This window comes from Equus asinus, chromosome 17 (assembly GCF_041296235.1).
Source record: "Equus asinus isolate D_3611 breed Donkey chromosome 17, EquAss-T2T_v2, whole genome shotgun sequence".
Classification (NCBI taxonomy): Eukaryota; Metazoa; Chordata; class Mammalia; order Perissodactyla; family Equidae; genus Equus; species Equus asinus.
The window spans coordinates 23,862,687-23,885,795 of record NC_091806.1 but is presented as its reverse complement, the minus strand read 5'-3'; the positions used below and the strand labels follow the sequence as shown (position 1 = coordinate 23,885,795).

The 23,109-nt window shown below is 33.6% G+C and overlaps 1 protein-coding gene and 1 pseudogene across 1 annotated transcript; one reads left to right on the top strand and one right to left on the bottom strand.

Annotated features, from left to right (window-relative positions):
- Nucleotides 1-6,683: 6,683 nt before the first annotated feature.
- On the bottom strand, nt 6,684-7,676 carry LOC106844096 (olfactory receptor 5T1-like). Its single transcript, XM_014861411.2, has one exon. It carries the CDS (start codon nt 7,674-7,676, stop codon nt 6,684-6,686), a length of 993 nt encoding a protein of 330 aa, XP_014716897.2.
- A 6,159-nt stretch (nt 7,677-13,835) lies between these two features.
- On the top strand, nt 13,836-21,376 carry LOC106844097 (olfactory receptor 5T1-like; annotated as a pseudogene).
- Nucleotides 21,377-23,109: the final 1,733 nt, after the last annotated feature.

Here is a 23,109-nt window from a genome sequence, read left to right as displayed (position 1 = left end):
TCACTTTCACAGTAGACATCCTGCAAGGTTGAGAATTCAATTTTTGTTGTATGTAAGCCATTTGCAGGGTGAGATCCTGGATTTTGTATTTGGCAATCTCAGCTCTGCAGCTACAGGAGATAAAAGCCTCTTTCAGGGAAGATAAGACTTGAAGGCATTCATATAGCACTTGAGATGGAAATTACAACTTGCAGCCATCAGGCTTGTACTTCAACAATTTTCCAGGTAGAAGGAGTATGCAGGAAACATGGCCGATACCAAGAGACAAAAACACCGACATGTAAAAATGAGTGTCAATATAACATATATTCTGATTTTAATTTTAATTACTTCAAAAAATAAATGACTGGAGGAAAAATATATTGATGATTGTAGGTTTAAACAATACATAAAAGTAAAATTGATCACAAAATAGCACAAAGAATGGGAGAGAAGGATTACATCTCTACTATTCTAAGGTTCTTACATTATAAGTTGTGGTTGAATATTATTTAAGTTTTAATTTAATGATAAATTAAACATACATATTTCAATCCCTAGGGCAGCCACTGTGAAAAGAGAGAAGACACATATTACCAATTTTGGGAATAAAAGAAGGAATATCACCATGGGCTTCACAAATTTTGAAATGAAAATAAGAAATATTCTAAACACTTTTGATAATAAGTTTAATAATTAATATAAAGTACAATTTATTAAAGATGCTCATATCAAAAGAAATGGGTACTCTGAATAGTACTATGTCTAATAAATAACGGAATTATTCCTAAAAAAAATCCATATGAACTAATTTTGGCAATCCATATTCCAACGTGAAAAATCTCACCTTTCAGTCTATTGGAACATTGACAGACTGCTGAATGAACCCTCTCTAACCATGCAGAATCTGATAACATCTAAGAGATAAGAGAGCGACAGCAGAGTTTGCTCTCATGATTACCTCATGAAAAAGAGCCACCACATACTTTAGTCAACTAAGTTCTGCACAGGTATATCCAAAAATGCTTTTTTCTTTATTGAGCCACTCTGTTTCTGATTCCTTTTGTTACACCAGGATAGCCTGTACTCTGAGTAACACAGATCTTCTTCCCAACATCATCTCATCATCTGATAAATTGTTCTCTCCATTACTGAGTTGTTTTTTCTGCAAATAGGGCTTTACTGTTATGTTTGAGAAAATTTAGCTGGTATTGCCAAAATCACACTTTCTTCTATCAGCAGTTCTAGAGAATATCTGCCAAGAACATCTACTTTTAAATGGCCTTTCGTATTTTATTTAACGCTTTCTTTAATATAATAAAGTAATAAATTTGTTTTTCCAACTGTGATAATAGTAATATGCTTTTGTAGAACAAACATCATGTCATGGAATAGTGATTAAGAAGTGTAAGGAAGGAGACCAAACGCCGCTATAACTCCTTCCTAGAACCAAGAGCCATAATGTTGCTGGGAATGGAATACAATTAGTACAGGGATGTACAATTTGTACATGGAGAAAAGAATGTTGAAGACCTGAGGTGTAGGTTCAAGAAGAGACAGTTTCCAGATTGTCAGGGATAATGAAAGCTTATATAAAAAAAACAACATCTAAAACAACAACAATCAATAATGTTAACATCAGAGATGGAAGCCCTCTAGATGTAAAGCTGTGAAAGATGCACTGGAACCACCCTAACACCCACCCATACAAATCTTCCCAAGTGTATTGTAAATTTATTTCACTGAGACATGAGGGAGAGAAAAGTTACAAACAAGTCTCACCCATTCAGAAATATTATGTGAATAAAAGAAAAATATGTTCTAATTATTACATTGATGGAAGGAATATACAAGAAGAATATACCACAAAGAAAAAATAAACACATGCACACATACACGCCCTCATACCTACATACAGAGTAAGAAAATCTAAAAGATATTAATCATTGCATACATGAAATATAGATGAAGTTAGCAAAAGTATGTTTAAAAAAATGAGAGTTCATAAAATGAGTTCATTGTGTTCAGGAGAGATTTGGGGGAAAAAAATCACTGTAGAAATGAAGATTAATCTAGAAGGAAGATAAGACTGAGTAGACCCCTGAATACTCTTTCCTATATTGATAAATTTGATTTTGCAGCAATTTCTTGAGAATTTTTACACAAATCCAAAAGAGTTATTATTCCATTTACATTTTTTTCTTGGCATCTCTTTGGTTTTGGCATCCAGGTAATACTGATTCCTTGAATGAGTTGAAAAGTGTTTCCTCCTCTTCTGTTGTTGTAAGAGTTTGTAGAGGATTAGTATTGATTCTTATTTAAATGTTTGGTGTAATTCACCAGTGAAACCATCTGGTCCTGACCAGACTCCTCAGTATCTACCCAAAATAATTGAAAACAATTGGTCAGTTTGTTTCATTTGCATGAAAATGTTCATAAGCATTATGGATGATAGGCAAAGAAAGGAAACAACCCAAATATCTAACAGTTGATGAGTGACTTAAAAATGTGAAATATCATGCAATGAATATTTTTTGACCAAAAAAAAACAGGAATGAAGTACTGATAGATGCTGAAACATGGATGAAATTTAAAAAATTTATTCTAAGGAAAGAAGTCAGTCACAAAAAAACACATATTGCCTGATAATAGTTATATGCAATCCAGAATAGGCAAATCTATAGAGAGAAGATAGAGTAGCGATTCCAGGTTTTGGGGTGGGAGAATGAGAAACAACTACTGGCTGCTACAAGCTTTCTTTTTGGAGTGATGAAAACCTACATCTCTTTAAACATGAGAAAAATTATATCATAGCCCTTAGATATCTCTAAATATTATTTGCATTAAGTAAAAAAATAAAAGGTCACGTAAAACTCAAAAACCAAAAGTGAATAGATTCCATAAAAATACAGTGAGAGAAATAGAAGGTAGGCAGAATATATAGGCACAGATAAGAAGAATATATAGGCATATAATTTGAAACATCAAAGATGAAAATGAAAAACACGACATGAAAGAAATTTTGAAACTTTCAATTGAAAGGATACAATGATTTCTAAAGTAAACCACCAAGAAATGATCAATACTAAGTTGTATATATTAAAGTTACTGTTTCCTATACAGAATTCAGATCAGAAGATGCCGTTGCTTTTTTTTTGGTGAGGAAGATTTGCCCTGAGCTAACACCCATTGCCAATCCTCCTCTTTTTTTTGTTTTTGCTTGATTTTTTTTTTGCTTGAGGAAGATTATCTGAGATAACATCTGTGCCAATCTTCCTCTACCTTGTATGTGAGATGCCTCGACATCATGGCTGATGAGTGAGGTAGGTCTGCACCTGGGATCCAAACTCACAAACCTGGGCCACCTAAGTGGAGCACACAGAACTTTAACCTCCTGGCCCTGGGGTTGGTCTCCCTTGGTACTTTTAAGGAGTACCAAAAAGTTAACATCACATATTTCAATAGCAATACTTTAAGACAAGGTAAAATAGCAAAGAGGAAACTTAGCAAGAGACAAATATGAATACAGGATTAAATGTAGCCAAACGAACTTCAACCGTTCATTGTTAATGTCAATATTTTTTGTAGTAGGAAACCGAGATGTTGTATCTAAAAAAGAAGGGTCAATGGGGATAATATAAGGGGAATTTACAAAACTAAATACATCCCTAAATAACAAAAATATTCTAAAATAATAATGACACAGAGGGTAATGAAGAAAGACCACAAAAGGAAAGATGTCACATATGTTTGTGTGTATGTGTGACTGTACATATATATGCCTGTATAAGTCTGTGTGTGTATCAGACATATTTGTAACATGGACATCATGACAAAGCCAAGAATAAATATATGTTTAGCAATAATTGTAAATGTACCTAACACATCTTTAAAAAGAAAAGACTTTAAGTATAATTTCATGAAAGCCAAATATATTACAAGGTAATTCAGAAAGGTAAAAGTAAAAGTATGGGCACATATACGTTTAGGCAATATACGTGAAAGATGGGATTGGTTGTAATTTTAATATTAGGAAACATAAAAGTCAGGAAAAGCATCAAAACAAAACAAGGATACTTTATAATAATAGATTTTAATTCACAAGGAAGATTTGGCAGTGAGAATTATCTATGCAAATAGTAATGTAGCAACAAATATCTCAAAACAGGAAACTTCTCATAGAGGAGATGCAAAGATAGAAATAGAAACATTCTAACATTAGAAAAACTTATCATAATTTATTAAACATTTTAAGCTATGAAAACATTAATTAGGCCAAAAAAATTAAAATGTACATTCAATAAAATTATTTTTATATCTAAGTAATCACTAAGCTTTGCTACAAATAAGAGAAAATTCTCTCTCTTTTCAAGTTTATGAAAACATCCATATTAGTGAAAACTAAATCTGAATAAAGATAATTTAAAAACTACATTCCATCTATAAGTGAATAACATTTTTTAAAACTATCAAACTAATACATTTAGGCATTTAAAAATAACTTATTAAACCATTCTTAGGTCAAAGAGAGATAAGGAAAAAATCCAAAGTATTGATAATGAAAGTATGACATACAATAGGAGGGATGCCACTGACATAGTGTTCATTGGAAAATCCATGTACCATTCAGAAGCTAGAAGAGAATAGTAAATAGACCAATAGAATGAAGAGGAAAAATTTAAAAGGTAAAAGTTAAACTAGAAAATTTAAACAGTAACTAATATTTAAATAAAAAATGTCATCTCTATTTCACATGTCCCTTAATTGAATAAAGTAAAATGCCTTTGATGATTTCCTACCTAAAATACTCGTTAATTTAGGGAATATTTATTGAGCAACATTATGTGTCAGACATTTTACTAGCCTTTGGAAAATAGAATAGACAATAAATTCAATATAAATTAAAGTCCTTATTGTATGAAATAATGATATGTACAGTGCGTGCATTTAAGAAATAAGTAGGAGGAGATGCAAAGTAGATAAACTGCCATTATCATAATGTAGTCAATGAGATCCTGATTAAGAAGAGGCATTATGTGGAAGGAATGATGTGAACAGTAGTGTGGAGAGCCTTCCAAACAGAAGAAAAGAAATGCAGAAAAAGTGTGAACGTAATATATTGTGTAAGAGATGCCCTATATTTGTATTATTGAGGTGCTATTTAAATTTGACAATCCCAATTTAAGCAAATGTCCTTACATTATACTCTATGTATTGAGGAGATTGTCCTACTGCAACTAAAGGGATTTTAAACTCAAAAAAAATATTAATGATAATGACAGGAAGGAAGGAGGAAAGGAAGGGAAAACACAACCACATACAATTAACTTGAAGAAGACATGTCCTTGAAATGAAAATGAGGTCTGCTGGAAGCAGGACTAAACGTGAGCATAGGAAAAACTCTCTTCTGTACTCTGGTTCTTAGGCCTGCACTGTGAGGAAAGGTGGTTCTGCAAGGGCATCACAGAGGAGTAGAGGTCAAAAGATAAAGGAGCCCCATATGAGTCAGGATTATCCCTGTAGGGAAACACACAAAACTGGCTAGGGTTTAGTAGGGGGAGAGCCCAGCCTGCCAGCCAGTTATACCTTATTCTCTGAATTGTGCTTTCCTCTTGTCATTTTTAAGTATAATTGTGATAAATGCTAATGCCTAGACTCTGTACTCTGTGAGGAAATAAATAATGGGTTTGATATCCATGCTCTGTATGAAATAATAAAAGAGAGAGAAATGCACCCTCACAAACAGCGTGGTAATGGCATCAGGAATTTGAACACATTCTCTGTGATCTCCAAACCACAGGTTGGGATTAGGATCTAAAGGTGCAGAAAAGTATTTTGAACTAGAGTCCAAACTAATGATTGCATGGAAAGTAGTCTGAGATTATGCAAACACTAGTTTTGCTATTGATTAGGTGGTATTTGTTCAAACTAGTCAAATATAATTACAAAGTTACTTGTAACTGCAACCTGGGATCCTATTCGATTTGACTCATATTGAGATGAAAGTGAATACTACTCATTTTAAAGTAAAGATTTTGTTCATATGTGATTCTGTGTGTGCATGTGAAAATATAAATATACTATGTACAAATACCACATGTTGACATTTTAACCTCCTGTACATCAGAAAGTGAGTATATTTGGCAACAGGGTCTTTGTGGAGATGATTAACTTCAAATGAGGTCTTTAGGCTGGACCCTAATCCAATGTGAATGGTGTCCTTATAAGAAGAAGAATTAGGGCAAACACACGGAGGAATAATGATGTGCAGAAAGAGAGAGAAAATTGCTATCAACAAGTGAAGGAGAAAGGCCTCAGAAGAAATCAACCGTGCCCTCACCTTGACCTCATTCTCCTAGATTCTAAAACAGTAGGATATACATTTCCGTTGTTTAAACCACCACTCTGGTAACTTGTTAAGGCAGCCCCTACAATATAACACAATCAGTATCAGCGTATATATACATGTAAGTGCATACGTGTGTATATATATGTATGTATCTGAGAGTGAATTAAGTAAGAAGCAAATGGGTGACGCAGCTTTTCTGCAAGTGTGGAACCTGCATGGGTTGAGGTATGAGTATGATCTTTATCTAAAAATGTCTAAGAATAACAGAAAGACACTAATAAACTAAAACAAAACATTTTTATCATTTTAACGTTGAGATAAGGAACATTATTCCTAATTTGTTACAATTTAATGGTTAATATGAAAAATATACTTTCTTGAGACACCCATTTTTACCAAATGCTCTTTTCATTGCTTCCTTTACATCTTTGTTCCTTAAACTGTAGATGATGGGATTTAGCATGGGAATCACAATGGTGTAAAATGTTGACACTGTCATGTCATGATCCAAAGCATAGCTGGAATTTGGTCTCACATACATGAAAAGAATTGTTCCATGATAAATTGACACTCCAGTTAGGTGAGAACCACATGTAGAAAAGACTTTTCTTCTCCCTTCAGCAGAATGCATCTTCAGAATCTCCACCAGAATGAAACCATAGGATATCAGGACAATCAGGATAGTGATTATCTCAATAGATCCCACAAAGTAGAAGAGTAGAAGCTGGTTTGTGTGAGTGTTAGAACAAGAAATAACAAGGAGAGGAGGGATGTCACAAAAGACATGTCTGATTTCATTCGATGCACAGAAAGATAGACTAAATGTGGCCCCTGTGTGTATAGAAGCATGTAAAATGCCACAAAGATAGGAAGCAATGATGAGTGGCACATAGACCCTGGATGACATGTTAATTGAATACAGCAGAGGATTGTAGATTGCTACATAGTGATCATATGCCATTGCAGCCAAGAGAAAGCATTCTGTGGTGCCAAACGTAACAAACAGAAACATCTGTGCTACACATCCAAGGAATGAGATAGCTTTATTCTCTGACAGGAAATTGACCAGCATTTTTGGGGTCCCAACTGAAGAATAGCAGGCATCCAAGAACGATAACACACTCAAAAAATAGTACATAGGATTGTGGAGGCGGGAATCCCCAATGACCAATACAACCAGTCCCAAATTTCCTATCAGAGTAAAAAGATAGATTGCTAGAAATAGCAAAAATAGGAAGACTTTCACTTCAAAATCATCTGTGAAGCCCATCAATATAAATATGGTAACTTCAGTTGCATTTTTTAACTGAATCTGGTATAAATCTAAATCTGATGTCAACGTTGACATTTCAGTTTTTATTTATAGGTTTTAAAGCAATATTTTTGAAAATGGAGCCCACTCTTTTATCCTCCTGTCTGTTTCTTAGCAGGGTATATTGAAATCCTTGGTAATGATGGAATAGTCAGTAGTGAAGAAGTTGGGTCCAAATGAATTCACTACCCTGTTAAATTAAATAAACTGTTTTATTAAGTATTTGGCTACGTTTACCATGTTAAAAACATGGCAATCTATGTGGTTTAATTTCAAGTTCATTTTTTGTTAAATTTACTACCATTTGTTTTCATACTCATCCTGTGAAAATTCAAAAATATGAATGAATATAAGAATTTTTAAATGCAACAATATTAGTGTAGATAGTATACATCTGAGTCCAAATCCTAGATTTTCAACAGTGTGCATGAAATGCCTTTCCTTAATGTTCAAAATCATTAATATGGGAAGAACCATAATTATATCACAAAATTGGGTTGTATTTTAAATGAGAAAAACAACGTAAAAATTATTTAATTTTAAAATGTTCCCAGATGACTAGAAAATGGGATGTTAAACTTACATTTCAAGTTGTATTATGGGGTACTGTTTCCTGATCAAACCATCATATGTCCTTTTTTTGGCTATGATCCCATTCCACTAGCATTTATGGAACACTGGAGAACAGACAGCAGGTCTTATTCTGGGTGCAGATGCACTTGCATGCAAACGGTAGTAGGGCATTGGTTTGGTTTTGTTTTTCAGTTTTCTTTCATGATCAAAATATCACGAAGTTGTCCATTAAGGCCTCCACAGTTTGACTTTATGCCAATGTAAGATTTTTCTCTATTCATATACTCATTATTCTTGAAGATTCTTGAGTATATTTTTCAGAAATATTTCTGTTAAATATAAATCATGGCCATTCCATTCATATATTATAGTTTCTTAGAGAGAATCTAAAATTGTTATAAACGAAGAACCACCCAATACTAGATTATTAAAGTTATAGACGATATTGCTAAAGAATAAATTCACTACATAAACCTCAAAGTAGCGATTTATTTCTGGTATATTTTTCCATCAGACTGTTGCTCATTCAGTGGAATATGAAAAAAGAAAAGTGTATAAAAGAAAACAATGAAAAAGTTGAAGGGTCACCTGCATCTGGACTGAGGACTTCATGATTGAAACAAAATTAAATATTGCAACTACCATATTTAGGAGCAAGATTTCAGCGCTGTGATTCTTGTTGTTCCTTCTGTGTGTCACACATCAAAATGTATTTCAAGGAGTGAAAAATCTGCATTGTATAAGGTGAGGGACATACAAATGATTTATATTCATAACATGAAACACATTACATTTCTGTCACATTGAGCTGTCCACACAAGAAGGAATGAGAAAATTAGCTTAAAACTATTCTTTTTTTTTTTTTTTAAGGAACATTAGCCCTGAGCTAACTGCTGCCAATCCTCCTCTTTTTGCTGAGAAAGACTGGCCCTGAGCTAACATCCATGCCTATCTTCCTCGACATTATATGTGGGACACCTACCACAGCATGGCTTGCCAAGCGGTGCCACATCCACACCCAGGATCCGAACCAGTAAACGCTGGGCTGCTGAAGCGGAACGTGTGTGCTTAACCACTGCGCCCCCGGCCGGCCCCAGTTTGAAACTATTCTTAGAAGAAGAAAGCTACAACAGGTTTTTATTTTCCCAGAAAGTTCTTGCCAGATCCATGTGGAAGGTTTTTTATTAATACATAAATAAAATAGCTTTTTAAATGTGTTGATGCCAAACCACAAAAAAAGGAAGAAATTGTTCATTTAGTCCTTAGAGAATTCTAGACTAAAAGATATTATTAAGCTAGATTTCAACTTCTGTGTAAATACGGACAACTTACACGTTACTCTTGAGAACACACATGTCTTCTAATAATTTCTAGTGTAGTTTGGTTACATTAATAAAATAACATAAAATTATCCATTAGTAATATAGATATGTATTAGTGCAATTTTTGAGCATCACAAAAAATTCATTTCTGTTTGAAAAATTCCTCATTCTCTTTCTTTGTTCCTCCATTTTCCTGTCTCTTTTTCTCTAGAATCAATGGGTTATGTAGAAAAATATTAATGAAAGAGAGTCAGGGACAAAATAGGAATTAGGCAGATAGGAAGAAACACAGTGAAAACAAAACAAAAATAAATATGCAAGCAAATTTAGAAAAATGTACCAATAGACAATCTACTCAAGGAATCCATCACAAAATACACATTGATTGTTATGTACAAGAGAAATTTCAGTGACATTACTATTCTAACCTTTACTTAACTGATGTGCCCAAGATAATACAATTGTGGAAGATTAAAAACATTATTTTCGGACTCTAAAAACCTGTATTAAAATTTCAGATATAGGGGCCGGCTCTGTGGCTGAGTGGTTAAGTTCACACGCTCCACTGTAGCAGCCCAGGGTTCGGATTCTGGGCGCGGACATGGCACCAGTCGTCAGGCCACGTTGAGGCAGCGTCCCACATCCCAAAACTAGAAGAACCTGCAACTAAGATATACAACTGTGTACGGGGCGGGGCGGGGCGGGGGCGGGGGGTTGGGGAGATAAAGCAGAAAAAAAACCAAAAATATTGGCAAGAGTTGTTAGCTCAGGTGCCAAAAAAAAAAATTCAGATATAGTACTTAGTGACAGTGTAACCTTGGAAAGGTAAATTTATCCTTCCAAACTGAAGAATAACTAAGACTGACCAAATTTTCAGGCATATCTTGTTCAACTACATGAAGAAGGTGTAATTGCAGAGTGTTTATTTATGAGATGCATTAAAGTATGTTTTATAAAATTATTTTTGTATTAATTTTTGTATTTTGTATTAAAAATAATTGTATTAATTATGGGTGAAGAATGCATACAAATGAAAAATGACTTCCAAATTTCACTTAACTAGAAAATATTAATAAGGAGGGTTTTTTTCAATGTTTTTTTTTCTTCGTCTTCTTCTCAAAGCCCATCAGTACATAATTGTATATTCTAGTTGTTGGTCCCTCTGGTTGTGCTATGTGGGACGCCACCTCAACCAGGCTTGATGAGCAGTGCCATGTCCACGCCCAGGATCTAAACCAGCGAAACCCTGGGCTGCCGAAGTGGGGAGCACGAACTTAACCATGCGGCCACGGGGCCGGCCCGTAATAATTTTTCATCAAAGCACTGAGTAATGAGTGGGCATCAAACCAGAAGCTTAGTATTTCTTCTTCTAGTTATACGTATGTCTGTTATATGACACTTACGATATATTAAAATATCTTTCTCATGAGATTAAACTCAGTGAATTCCAGTATTCTATGATATCAGTCACCTTAAAAATATAGCTCTGCCTTGGCATTCTGACTTTGGGGATGACAGGAAAATAATAGCATGTTTACTTAAATTCTCCTGATAATTTTTCCCATAATAATTTTCTTATAACTCTTGATTTCTCTGATTTTACCTGTAGTACAAGAAGGTGGTTTATGAGTGAAGATATATTTTATTCCCACTCGTGCCCCACTAGCGCAATTATTCCCTTTACTGTGGGGAATTGAGGAAGGATAGACAAAAAGCATAGGGTTTATTTACTTCTTCCAAGATGTTTTTCAAACAGGCATTTCTGTCAACTAATGTTTAAGGAAATTAAAACTGATTGTATTTATATCTAAGTGATTTCACTTTAAGAGATAGAGTCTAGAATGACAAAAATATAGGTGTTGAATTTTTAACAAAACATTATCAATCTGGAAAACTAAAATCAAATCAGTTCCTCAACCCTTATACTGTGGGAATCACAAACTACCAGACATTCAAGAGAACACTATCATAGCCATTAAGCTTGAGAAGGAGGAAAGTTAAGACAACAGTTACCACATGTTGTTAAGCAGCTACTAGAGGTTAGAAGTTTTGTGTATATTGTCTCCTGTAGTATACACAGCAAACTTCAAACTGAATCATTCAGCTTCCATTTGTAAATGATAAAATTGAGAATCAGCCTGACCTATAACTTGATCAAGGTTACAGAGTTAGTTACTAGAAGAGATAAGATTCAAGTCCAGGTTTCTCTGTCTCCAAACTTGAAGCTATTTCCACTTGACCATATTGCTGACTCATTGTGACATGCTATAATTCTAGAAATGTTATCCCTTAGAAGCAACATGAAATAACATCCTCATGTATTTAAATTCTTTTATAAACCCATAAGCTTAAATAGACCATTATATTAAAAATAAATAAATAAACTGAAGTGGCTTCTAGATCAATTAGCTAAGCAATAAAATAAACAAAATTGATTTGTATCCCTCCAAGAAAAATATTAAAATTTTGATCTCAAAATGGCATGTTGTCAATGGTTGGTTAATAGTTAATTTCCCTTCCATTTAATAATTTTCCTAAATTTGAAATATAGTCCCTTATTTGTGCTACATTTACCTAACTGATTTCTCCCATTAAGGACATTAAATCAAATTTTTAACTTACAAATATATTGACTAAATCTGTAAAAAGTCTTTTCTAATATTCCTGCTATGTTCCCTGGAATCCTCTCATTCAATTTTTAATTCAACTCTGAGTTAACTAGAGAATTCTATCTCAGATTTAAATATGAAAACATATAATGTAGCTTGAGATTCAAGGTTATAACTTCTGAAATATTTTGTAAGTAATGAAAAACCTTTCCTCTTACCTATGGAAATGAACTGTCAATTAAGGTGCACTATGAGTACTAAGCATTTGGAGTCTTATACCAGGTTCTTGCAACTTTTCTTAAAGCCCACAAGGATGCCCCAGGGAGAAAATACAATAATTCTCTTTTGGGACAGAAAAATAACAAGGTGATTTTGTTTTATGCCATAGTAAACAAGTGAATGGTTCTGGAACAATGCACTACATGATAAGAAATGAATACATGAATGCGCTTTGGCTTCTAGTATAAAATGACCCCTCAGTTGAAAAAGAATTTGCACAGGACTGGAAAAGAAATTTAATGATACAGGCCAGAGCCTGAACTATGATATTAAATAGTTGTGTGCCATTGGATTGATGACTTAAATTCTGTGACATCTAGTTTCTTCTTCCTTGGAAATCACCTGTTTACTTCTCTCAAAATCCTATAAATATGTTCAGGAAACAATAGGGAAGCATAAGCTATGACAGAATTCACAATCATTTAATAAAGATTACTATACTTATTTAACTCTGAGTGTGCTATACTTCTAAGTGATATGAGAGAAATGTTTAAGCACTTTGAGTATTTAATAGAGGAGATGAGATAAAATATACGAATAGGAAGTGTTGAAAGCAAAGATGGGACAGTATACAGATAACTGTAATATTTGATGTAATAGATCATTAGATATTAGAGATCTGGCAGAGATAATGGTCAAATTTGAGTGGTACGGTGTCTTGTCCTTTCCTAGGGACCCTATATTTTAATGTAGACTAGTACTATGCTATGTACTTAAATTCTTCAAAAAACTGTGAAAAATACTGAGGTGCTTAAGCTCTATGCCCAGAGATGCTAAAGTAGTAGATAGGAAATGTTTGTCATGGAATCTAAATTTAAAAATAAAAAAGAATAAAAGGAGGAAAGAAAGAAAGATGATACCGATAGGCAGCAGAATTGTGAATAAAGGATAAATTAATTAAATGCAATCTTAAATGATCTATATATTCAATGCAATCTATTAAAATTAAACAAGAATTTTGCAGAAATTGACAAGGTAATTCTACAACTTATATAAAAGGCAAAGGAACTAAGGCAGTCAAAGCAATTTTGAAAAAGAAGAATAAAGCAGGAATCACATAATCTGAATTCAAGATCTACCACAGAGTTAAAATAATTAAAAGAGTGTAGCCTTGGTGAAAGGATAGACATCTAGATCAAAGAAAGAGAACTATGTCTTCAAAAATAGATTCAAATGATATAGTCAATTGATTTTTGACAAAGTTGCCAAGTAAAACTCTACAGAGGAAAGATAGTCTTTACTTTTTAAGATGGTACCAAATATATAGAATAGCCTTATGCCACAAAAAAGAGATACTGACTCATTCTTTACATCATATTTAAAAGTTGTCTCAAAATGAATCTTAGACATTAATATAAAACCTAATACTATAAAGTTTCTGGAGAGAAAAATAGGACAACATATGAATGACCATGGGTTAGTCACAAATTTTTGTATAAAACACAAAATGCATGAACTATAGAAACAAAAAAATGATAAATTGTACTTCATCACATTTAAAATCTGCTTTGTGAAAGACACTGTTGAGAGAATGAACAAACCACAGACTTACACAAAATATTTGCTAAACAGCTGTTCAATACAGAATATGAATCCAGAGTATAAAAGGACTCTAAAAACTCAATAGTATGAAAACAAAAGGAAGGATAAACAGTAAAAAATAGGCATAAACTTGAACAGACATTTCACCAGAGAACATGATGGCAACCAAGACATTTCACCAGACAACAGACATTTCACCAGAGAACAGATGGCAACCAAGCACATGAAAAAAACATGCTCAATACCATTTGCAATTAGGGACATACAACTACAATGTGATTCCAAGCACTTATCAGAATGACTAGAATTTTAAAAGTATAATAACAAATGACAACACAAAGCGCTCACAACTGGCAGAAAAACTGGAGCTATCATCCATTGCTGGTTGGAAAGCAAAATGTTGCAGCTGACCCTGCAATCTGATTCTGAGTTATTGATTCAGATAAAAGAAAGCATATCTTCACAAAGACCTCTATACCAATATGTATAACAGCTCTATTCACTATGTTCTAAAAATGGAAAAAGCCAAATGTCCTTCAACTATTGAGTGGAAAAACTAACCATGCTACTTTTCTGTGTAAATTTTCTTCAGGAAAATTAAAAAGGAATCAAAATCTTATTTTGTTGTAACTTTTCTAATACACTCTATAAACCCTCTTACTTCAATGTTCTTTCTATCAGTCTGTCATTTTACTGATAGACCCATTAATGAGATGGTTATAAATTATTGATATGTGTTAATTTTATATTTTTATGTTTTTATCATTATGAAAATTGTAATTTAGTACCTTTAGGTGTATCACTTTCTATCAAATCAATTTCTTTCTTCGCTGGAAATCGATTTTTCTCCATCTCTCTCTAGCTTCTCTTTCCTTAACTACGCTTTCTATAGTGACTATTCAACTGTTGTATTTTGCTAAATTACTATTACTATATTTCTGAATTTTTATTTTATTTTGATTCTTTGGTTTATTATTTTGAGTTCTCTGAATCATCTTTTCACATTCTCCTGATCTCCAGTCATCTTATGTCTGACATGTTTGATTTTCTTGAAGCTTTAGCCATTTAAAACTTTTTATTTTATATTATTTTAAGACATATTTAATATGGTATGTGTTTGATTTCCTTACGGACCTATTTTATGCTCTAATTTTAGTAATATTTGGAACTTTTTGTTATCTTTATCCTTTTTCCATTTAAATGTCATTATATGGAGTCCAACAGTAATCCTTTTGTTCCTTCAACGGGTAAATGTGGTGGGCATCTTGGCTATCAGAAGGAAGTATACATGAAGTTGGAGATATATCAAGATTCTTTACCAATTTCATGCTCAAGAAATCACCCTCATGTTTTTATCATGGCCTTAAAATACAGCCACATTAACTCACAGAGCTAAGTTTGATTCAAGAGTACGTTCTACCTGCTGTTTTTTATAACTAAATAGATCTTAATTTCCAAAGGAGTACTCTGTACTTTAGATGTTATATGTTGCTTTAACAGTACTTTCTGAGTCCTACATCTTGCAGAAACCCCGCCAAGTTGAAACTTTCTTTCTGAGTGTATCTACCCTACTCATTTGACATTCTTTTCAGCATTTTATTACTCTAGGGGAAGCCCTGTTTTTCAAAGCGACTGCATGCTGCTTATTTCTGAGATCTCAGTGACACATAGCACCATTTGTCTCTCACAGTCCCTTGTGACATCCTGATTGAGTCGGGGTGGGAGGTGGGGAGCATCTGGAAAATGGAAGATAAATTAAAATTCTATTCGGCCTCGCTTTTCTACCAATGTTAGATTTCTCTATTTTGGTCCTAGGCGTGTGTGTGTATGAGTGTGTTTATTGTGTATGTGCGTATCTATCAGTTGATTAATAGATATGTTTTATTTAAACTCAGTTTTATTCATGATTCACAAAATTACATGACATAAAGACCTACAGAGCTTTAAACTTTTGAGGTATCCTCCATATTTCTATGACATTTGTTGGACTTTTCTCATTGCCTTGAATAATAATCTTCCAATAAATCCAAATGTGTTCTTTATTCATTTAAACCACACACTTTAAAATTTTAAGAGAGTAAAAGTGCAATGAATTTGATTGACAATAAATTAATTCTGCTAAATTCGCAAGAGATATATTGTAGTTTTAGATTACTATATTACGTATATATGTAATATACATATTTACATATGTATATATGTATTTATATATGTATATCACAAATATATACATAAATATGCATATTTATGTATTTATAATACATATATAAGTGTGTATATATGTATAATATACATATACAAATATGTATATTACAAATATACATTATTTACTGACATGTTACAACAAAAAATGGCTTATATTGCCAGGATGAGGGCACTGATTCTCAGAGAAGTTAGTGCTAACTCACTGTCAGAGCTATGATATAAAGTATGTCTCATATCTTAAGTTTTCTTATCTAGTATTAAAACATAATTTTTTTCTTAAGGCATCATTTTAAACCAGAGACCAAATAAAACTTTATTTATTTTATAAATATCAACATGTAGTAGAGTATTCCAGAGCCACTTACTTTTTTATTATTGAGTAAATCATCGTGTTGCTATTTTGAGCCGGAAGACAATTGGGGCATATTCCCCTTAGGCACCTCCTGTGGGTTTTATCAAGAGTAGAGTTAAGTGGATACAAACAATTTAAATTAATCATATTCACAGTGTATCTCAACCTGCCTTTGCTGTCCCACAGTTAAGAGAAAACTTCCGATCATCTGCAGAATATTTTAGGAGATAGGACTTAAATATCAAGGTCAGATGCCTGTTGCATAGGTGGATAGAATGTATTCATCACAGTCTGATTTATGCAGAGTCTAAGAATTACAAAACAATACTTCCTGGAATAAAACAAAGCAAACAGAAAGTATCAAATTTATGTTTGTGGAATGCCCCAAATAGAGTGCATGTTTTCATTTTCCTGGTGAAAGAAGAGAGACCAGTCCAAAGTAAAACAACAACAATCAGGAAATTTATCAATAGAAGGCAGAAAACATTTGACCAAGTCAACTATATTTTGATATAATGAGAAAAATAATGAATAATTCTTTTAAGTTAATTTTGCTAGCTATGTAATGAAGAATCCACTTCAGATTACCACTTATTTCATAATGTTTCCCTAGTCTTAATAGCTTAAAATATATCCAAATACATCAAAGATCATGTTTTGTTTTATTTCAGTGAGAGGTTGAGGGAGGAAGTCATCTGCAAAAGGAAAGCTTTATTTAACAAGAGACAGTGAAAAATGGTGAAAAGCGTGTGCACCATGCAGGAGGCCTAGGATGGAATCTTGGCTCTGGCACTTATTCTCTGTGAGAGTTGCTATAAACGTGAAATAAAAAAGGTGTGCACAAGTCCACTCCTACAGCTTCATAAGTGCTTATTTCTCTCCGCTTTTTCAAATTTAGTGTTTCAATTACGAGTCCAGGATATTTGGAGTATTCTGCCTTTTATTAAAGTGATAATTTTGGAAGTGGCTTTACACTAATTATAAAAGATACTTCTATGTTATTAAATACTTCAAGAATCATAGTCATTTTCTTTTTATAATTCTGAGTCCTTTCAACATGGACTAATACGGATTTAGTCATGCCCATCTAACAGAAATGCCGATTTTAAGAGAAATTTAATTGAAGTATTTAACATTGTAATTTTTCATTATCTTATTTGTCCAATGCAAAGTTAATCGCGCTGCAATGTGGCAGATGGGATTGTGGTGATGTGTGTGTAGAGTTTTGTTTTTTGTTTTGTTCTTTCATTAACAGATCATACAATTCAAAACACTCTACTCTCTAATCCATACACTTAAAGAGTGCATAGAGGAAAAATCATTACCATAGTTTAATTCATTGGTTTTAGTCTGATAGAAGAGTGTTTAAGTACGTATAAATCATCCCAAAATATTTATTACATGTAGCTAAAGAATGAACTATCTAGTTCGAGGCTCTGGTCAACTATGTTTTTCAATGATTTAGTTGTAACAGTGTTGTGGCCCAATGTTTGCTAATTTTTAAAAAGAAATACATGTGATGAGAGAAGTTCAATTATATGAGCGTCTTAATGTTATACCCCAAATTGACGAATATAAAGGAAATTGCTTTAAAAATTTATTGTTTCTCATGTTTAATTAGTCTGCCTGGCTGTGTGTTATTGTGTCTGCTTTGTCATTTAAATTTATTGCTATTTGAAAGAGGAGCAAATTTTGGAGGGAAAGTCTAATCTCAAAGGTGGCTTTTAATTATTGAGCTGAGTGAGGAGCACAATCCTATGTAATTTTCCTCGTACCAGGTTATCTATCACTGAACTGATGGCAAGAATTGTATTGGGCTTGAACTTTTTCTTGTCACCCCTAATTACGTTAAAACAGAGATTGATTTCACTATATTCATCCAAGTTTTTCTTTTCTTTTATTTCTATTTTTATCTTATCTCCATAAACTCTTATCTGAACCTCCCATTGGTATTCGTGCCTTCCCACCCCAAGGCATTTTTAAAATAAGAAGAATGTATTGTGGGTTTTCCTATCAATTCATTAAGAAGTTTTCCAATGAAATGATATATTTCAAAGCATCTTATAGTATGAGAGCCACTCAAAAATATTCAGTTAATTAGAATAAGTGGTTTGAGTACCCTAATTTGTTTTGTCGTAAATTTATTTCCAATATGTAGGATTCAACCTAAATTCTGCCTTCTCTGATGTCTCATATGTTTCTTATTTTTTCGGCCTTTAATCTTTCCAATAATTCTACGAAAATATTATTGCCTGATATTGGACAATTCTAAGGAATCCTGACTTCGTCTTTCCCACAAGATTGTTGGTCTGTGCTTTCTTCTCCTTCCATCACTATTTCTAATCCAAATGTCTCTTTCTCTTGCTGGTGGGATCCATAGCAATGTATTGAAGCTGGAGCTTGACTTGTATTATGAATTTAAATAATGTACTATTTAATATTATTTGCAGCAGATTATGTGCCCTCAAGACACACTCAAATTTTCTATGGGTGGATATATAAAAAATAAAATAAATAGGGGCTGGCCCCGTGGCCGAGTGGTTAAGTTTGCGCACTCCGCTGCAGGTGGCCCAGTGTTTCGTTGGTTCGAATCCTGGGCGCGGACATGGCACTGCTCGTCAAACCACGCTGAGGTGGCGTCCCACATGCCACAACTAGAAGGACCCACAACGAAGAATATACAACTACGTACCGGGGGGCTTTGGGGAGAAAAAGGAAAAAAATAAAATCTTTAAAAAAAAATAAATAAAAAATAAATAGCTGTAATGAATAATTTGAATAAAATCTATCCTCCAGCTAGTGCTATGTTATGGACCAATAATGGAACTTTGAATTCAGGTTTAGATAACACTTTGACTCCTAATTTGATTAACTATGTGACTATGTAGGAATGATTTCTGGTCTACTTTCTAACTTTAATTTTTGGCTATGTGTTTATTCTTAAATGCTAAGTTCTAGGTCTAAGTGCAAAGATTGCTTCTTATCGTGGTTGTATTTTTAATCACAGATCTTTAGGAACTTCTTTGTTTCTTTTAGATAATGGTTACTAAACTGTTATTTCACTGAATCCAAAATCAACAATATATAATCAAGTGTAATATTCTGAAAGAAAAATTATATTTTTAATTTTTTCTTATTATTCTCTCATTTTTACCGCAGAGTTTTGAGAAAGTAGAAAAACATAGATTATCAAGAATTAAACTTCCAAAAGCAATACAATTGACCAAATATTTACCCAAACAGGACAAAATAATGCTAAGTATTTGAAAAACAAATTAAATGAGACATAGGTTGCCATATAATTCTATGTTCAATCATAGTCCATCTTCTTAACAAAAATCTTAATTAGTTCTTTTCAGAATAACCTAATGGAGTTGGAAAAATTTTAGAAGGATTAACTCATAAAACATTGCATTTCAGTAGGCTGTCAGACTGTCAAGCAAATCTACTACAGCACACACTATTTTTAAGTTATTGTAAAAGTTAATTTTAACATAATTTGCCATTTAATATTTACTGTATTGTTTTTAGCTAAGCATTAATGTCAGGATTCTATAAGGAAATATTTTTAGCTGTTCACTTTGTGTTTTAATGTTTTTAAATAGGAAAACAGCTAATAAAATACAGTGTTAAATTAACCAGTTGACTTGATGGTTTTAGAAATGACATGAGTTGAGCTCATGAGTAAAACTCAAATCTTCCACTTAATTCCGTAATGAGTGGCATCAACCTTTGAGCAATCAGCCTGTTACTGTGTCCTGAAATGCTACTGGGAAATTATGCAGTGCCAAGAAATAAATATGAGAATATAGTTTACTTTCCATGAGACACAATATTGCTAATTATTGTCAAAGAAATATGAATTATAATTTTACAAATATCTTCAGGTTTGTTGCATGAGGTGTCAACATGAAGAATGTTACTGAAGTAACTATATTTGTACTGAAGGACTTCACAGACAAGCTTGAATTGCAAATCATCTTATTCTGTCTTTCTGGAAATTTACCTGTTTACTCTGATGGGAAATTTGGAACTGGTTGTATTTGTCAGTGGGGATTCCTGGTTCCACAACACCGTGTAGTATTTTCTCAGTGTGTTATCATTCTTAGATGTCTACTATTCCTCATTTGTCACCCACAAAATGTTGGTCAATTTCCTGTCAGAGAATAAAGTCATTTCCTTCCTTGGATGTGCAACACAGATGTTTCTCATAGTTACTTTTGGGACCACAGAATGCTTACTCTTGGCTGCAATGGCATAAGATTGCCACGCAGCAATCTACAACCCTCTGCTGTATTCGGTTAACATGCCACCTGCTCTATGTACCGCTCATCATTACTTCCTATGTTGGTGTCATGTTGACTGCTTCAGTGCACACAGGGGCCACATTTACCCTAACCTTCTGTGCATCTAATGAAATTAGGCATGTCTCTTGTAACATCCCTCCTGTCCTTGACATTTCTTGTTCTGACAAGCACACAAACCAGCTTCTAATCTCCTACTCAATGGGCATTATTGAGATAGTCACTATCCTGATTGTCCTGATCTCCTATGGTTTCATTCTGGTGGCCATCCTGATTTTGCATTCTGCTGAAAGGAGACAAGAAGTCTTATCCACATGTGGCTCTCATCTGACTGGAGTGACAATTTTTCATGGAACAATCTTTTTATGTATATGAGACCAAGTTCTAGCTACTCTTTGGACGAAGACATGACAGTGGCAGTATTTTATACCCTGTGATTCCCATGCTGAATCCCATCATCTTTAGTTTAAGGATCAAAGATGTAAAAGAGACAATGAAAAGCATGTTTGGTAAAATTGGGTATATCAATAAAATATATTTTTCACACTAACCACTAAATTGAAACAAATTAAGAATGATGTTCTTTGCCTCCATATCAAGAAGTTATGATAAAAGTGGGTTGTTTTAGTTTATGAGTGTCTTTCTATTCTTCTTTGACATTTTTAGATAAAGGTCATAGTCATACCTCCACCTCTGCGGCTTCCACACATGCATAAAAATTGTGTCATATCCTTGCTTCTTACTTAAATCATTCTCAGATATGCACACACACACATATACATGCATATGTACCCCAAATTATAGGCACGTATGTGTACACATATGCTGATACTGATTGTGTTACTTTCTTAAGCCTGCCATAACAAAATATCACAGGCAAGTGACTCAAACAACAGAAATTTCTGCCTCACTGTTCTAGAATCCAGACGTCTGAGATCAAGGTGAAAGCAGGCTTGGTTTCTTCTGAGGCCTTGTTCCTTGGCTTGTAGATGGCAGTCTTCTACCTACGTCTTCGCCTGGTCTTTTCCCTTTGTGTCTATGTCCTAATATCTTCTTCTTATAAAGACATCAGTGATATTGGATTAGGGCCCACCCTGAAGACCTCATTTTAATGTAATTACCTTAAAAAAGAACTTATGTCTAAATATAGTCTCATTCTGAGGTAAAGGGGTTAGGATTTCAATATTAGACTATTGGTGTATATATATATATATATTTTTGCACACACAGAGTCACATGTACATGTAATCTTTTCTTTAAAATGTATGCTATTACCTTTCATCTCAATGAGTCAACTTGGATAGGATCCTAGGTTGCAATTACAAGTACTTTATAATTATATCTGACAATCTTGAGGAAATACCACATAATCAACAGCAAAACTAAGCTGGCATATTCTCATAGCCCTTTCTATGGAATCATTTGTATCAGACTCCAATTCAAAGCACTCTGCTCCATTCTCAGATCCACCCATTGGCAGCAATCTAATCACACCCTGTGGTTAGAAGAACTTGGAGAACATGTTCAAATTCCTGGTGTCATTACTATGCTGTTTGTGAGGGTGCATTTCTTCCCCTTTTATTATTTCATTATTTCATCCAGAGCATGAACACTGAATGCATTCTTTATTTCCTCATAGAATACAGAGACTAGGCATTAGCGTTTATCAAGGTTATACTTAAACTAAAGAATAAGAAAAGACAAGCACAATTCAGAGAATTAGGTACAGCTCTCTGGCAGATTGGGCTTTTCCTACAACTAAGCCCCAGCAATCTTTATGGGTTTCCCTACAGGGCTGGTCTTGACTCAGCTTGGGCTCTGTTTTCATTTGACCCCTGTCCTTCTGTGATGTTCTTGAAGATGCAACCTCTCCTCAGTGTCCAGGCCCAAGAAGCAGGAGACAGAAGGGAGTCTCTCTTATGCTCATGTTTAGCCCTGCTTCCAGCTGACCTCATTTTCATTGCAAAGACATGTATCCTTCGAAGTTAATTATATGTGCTCACGTTTTCCCTTCCTTCCCTCCTTCCTTCCTTTCATTATCATTAATTTTTTTTGAGTCTGAAATTCCTTTAGTTGCAATCACACAATCTCTTTAATATGTACAGTATAACCTAAGGACATTTCCCTAAAATGAGATTATTAAGTTTAAATAACACCTCAACATTACAAATCTACAGCATCTCTAATCACCATATATCACCCTTATAATTTTTCTGCACTTCTTTTCTCCTGTTTGAAAGGATCTCCACACTGCTAGTCATATGATTCTTGCCTTTAAATGTC

Bases quoted from the DNA above. Each gene is read 5' to 3' on its own strand.
- LOC106844096 (XM_014861411.2), bottom strand. From the start codon at position 7,676: ATGTCAACGTTGACATCAGATTTAGATTTATACCAGATTCAGTTAAAA.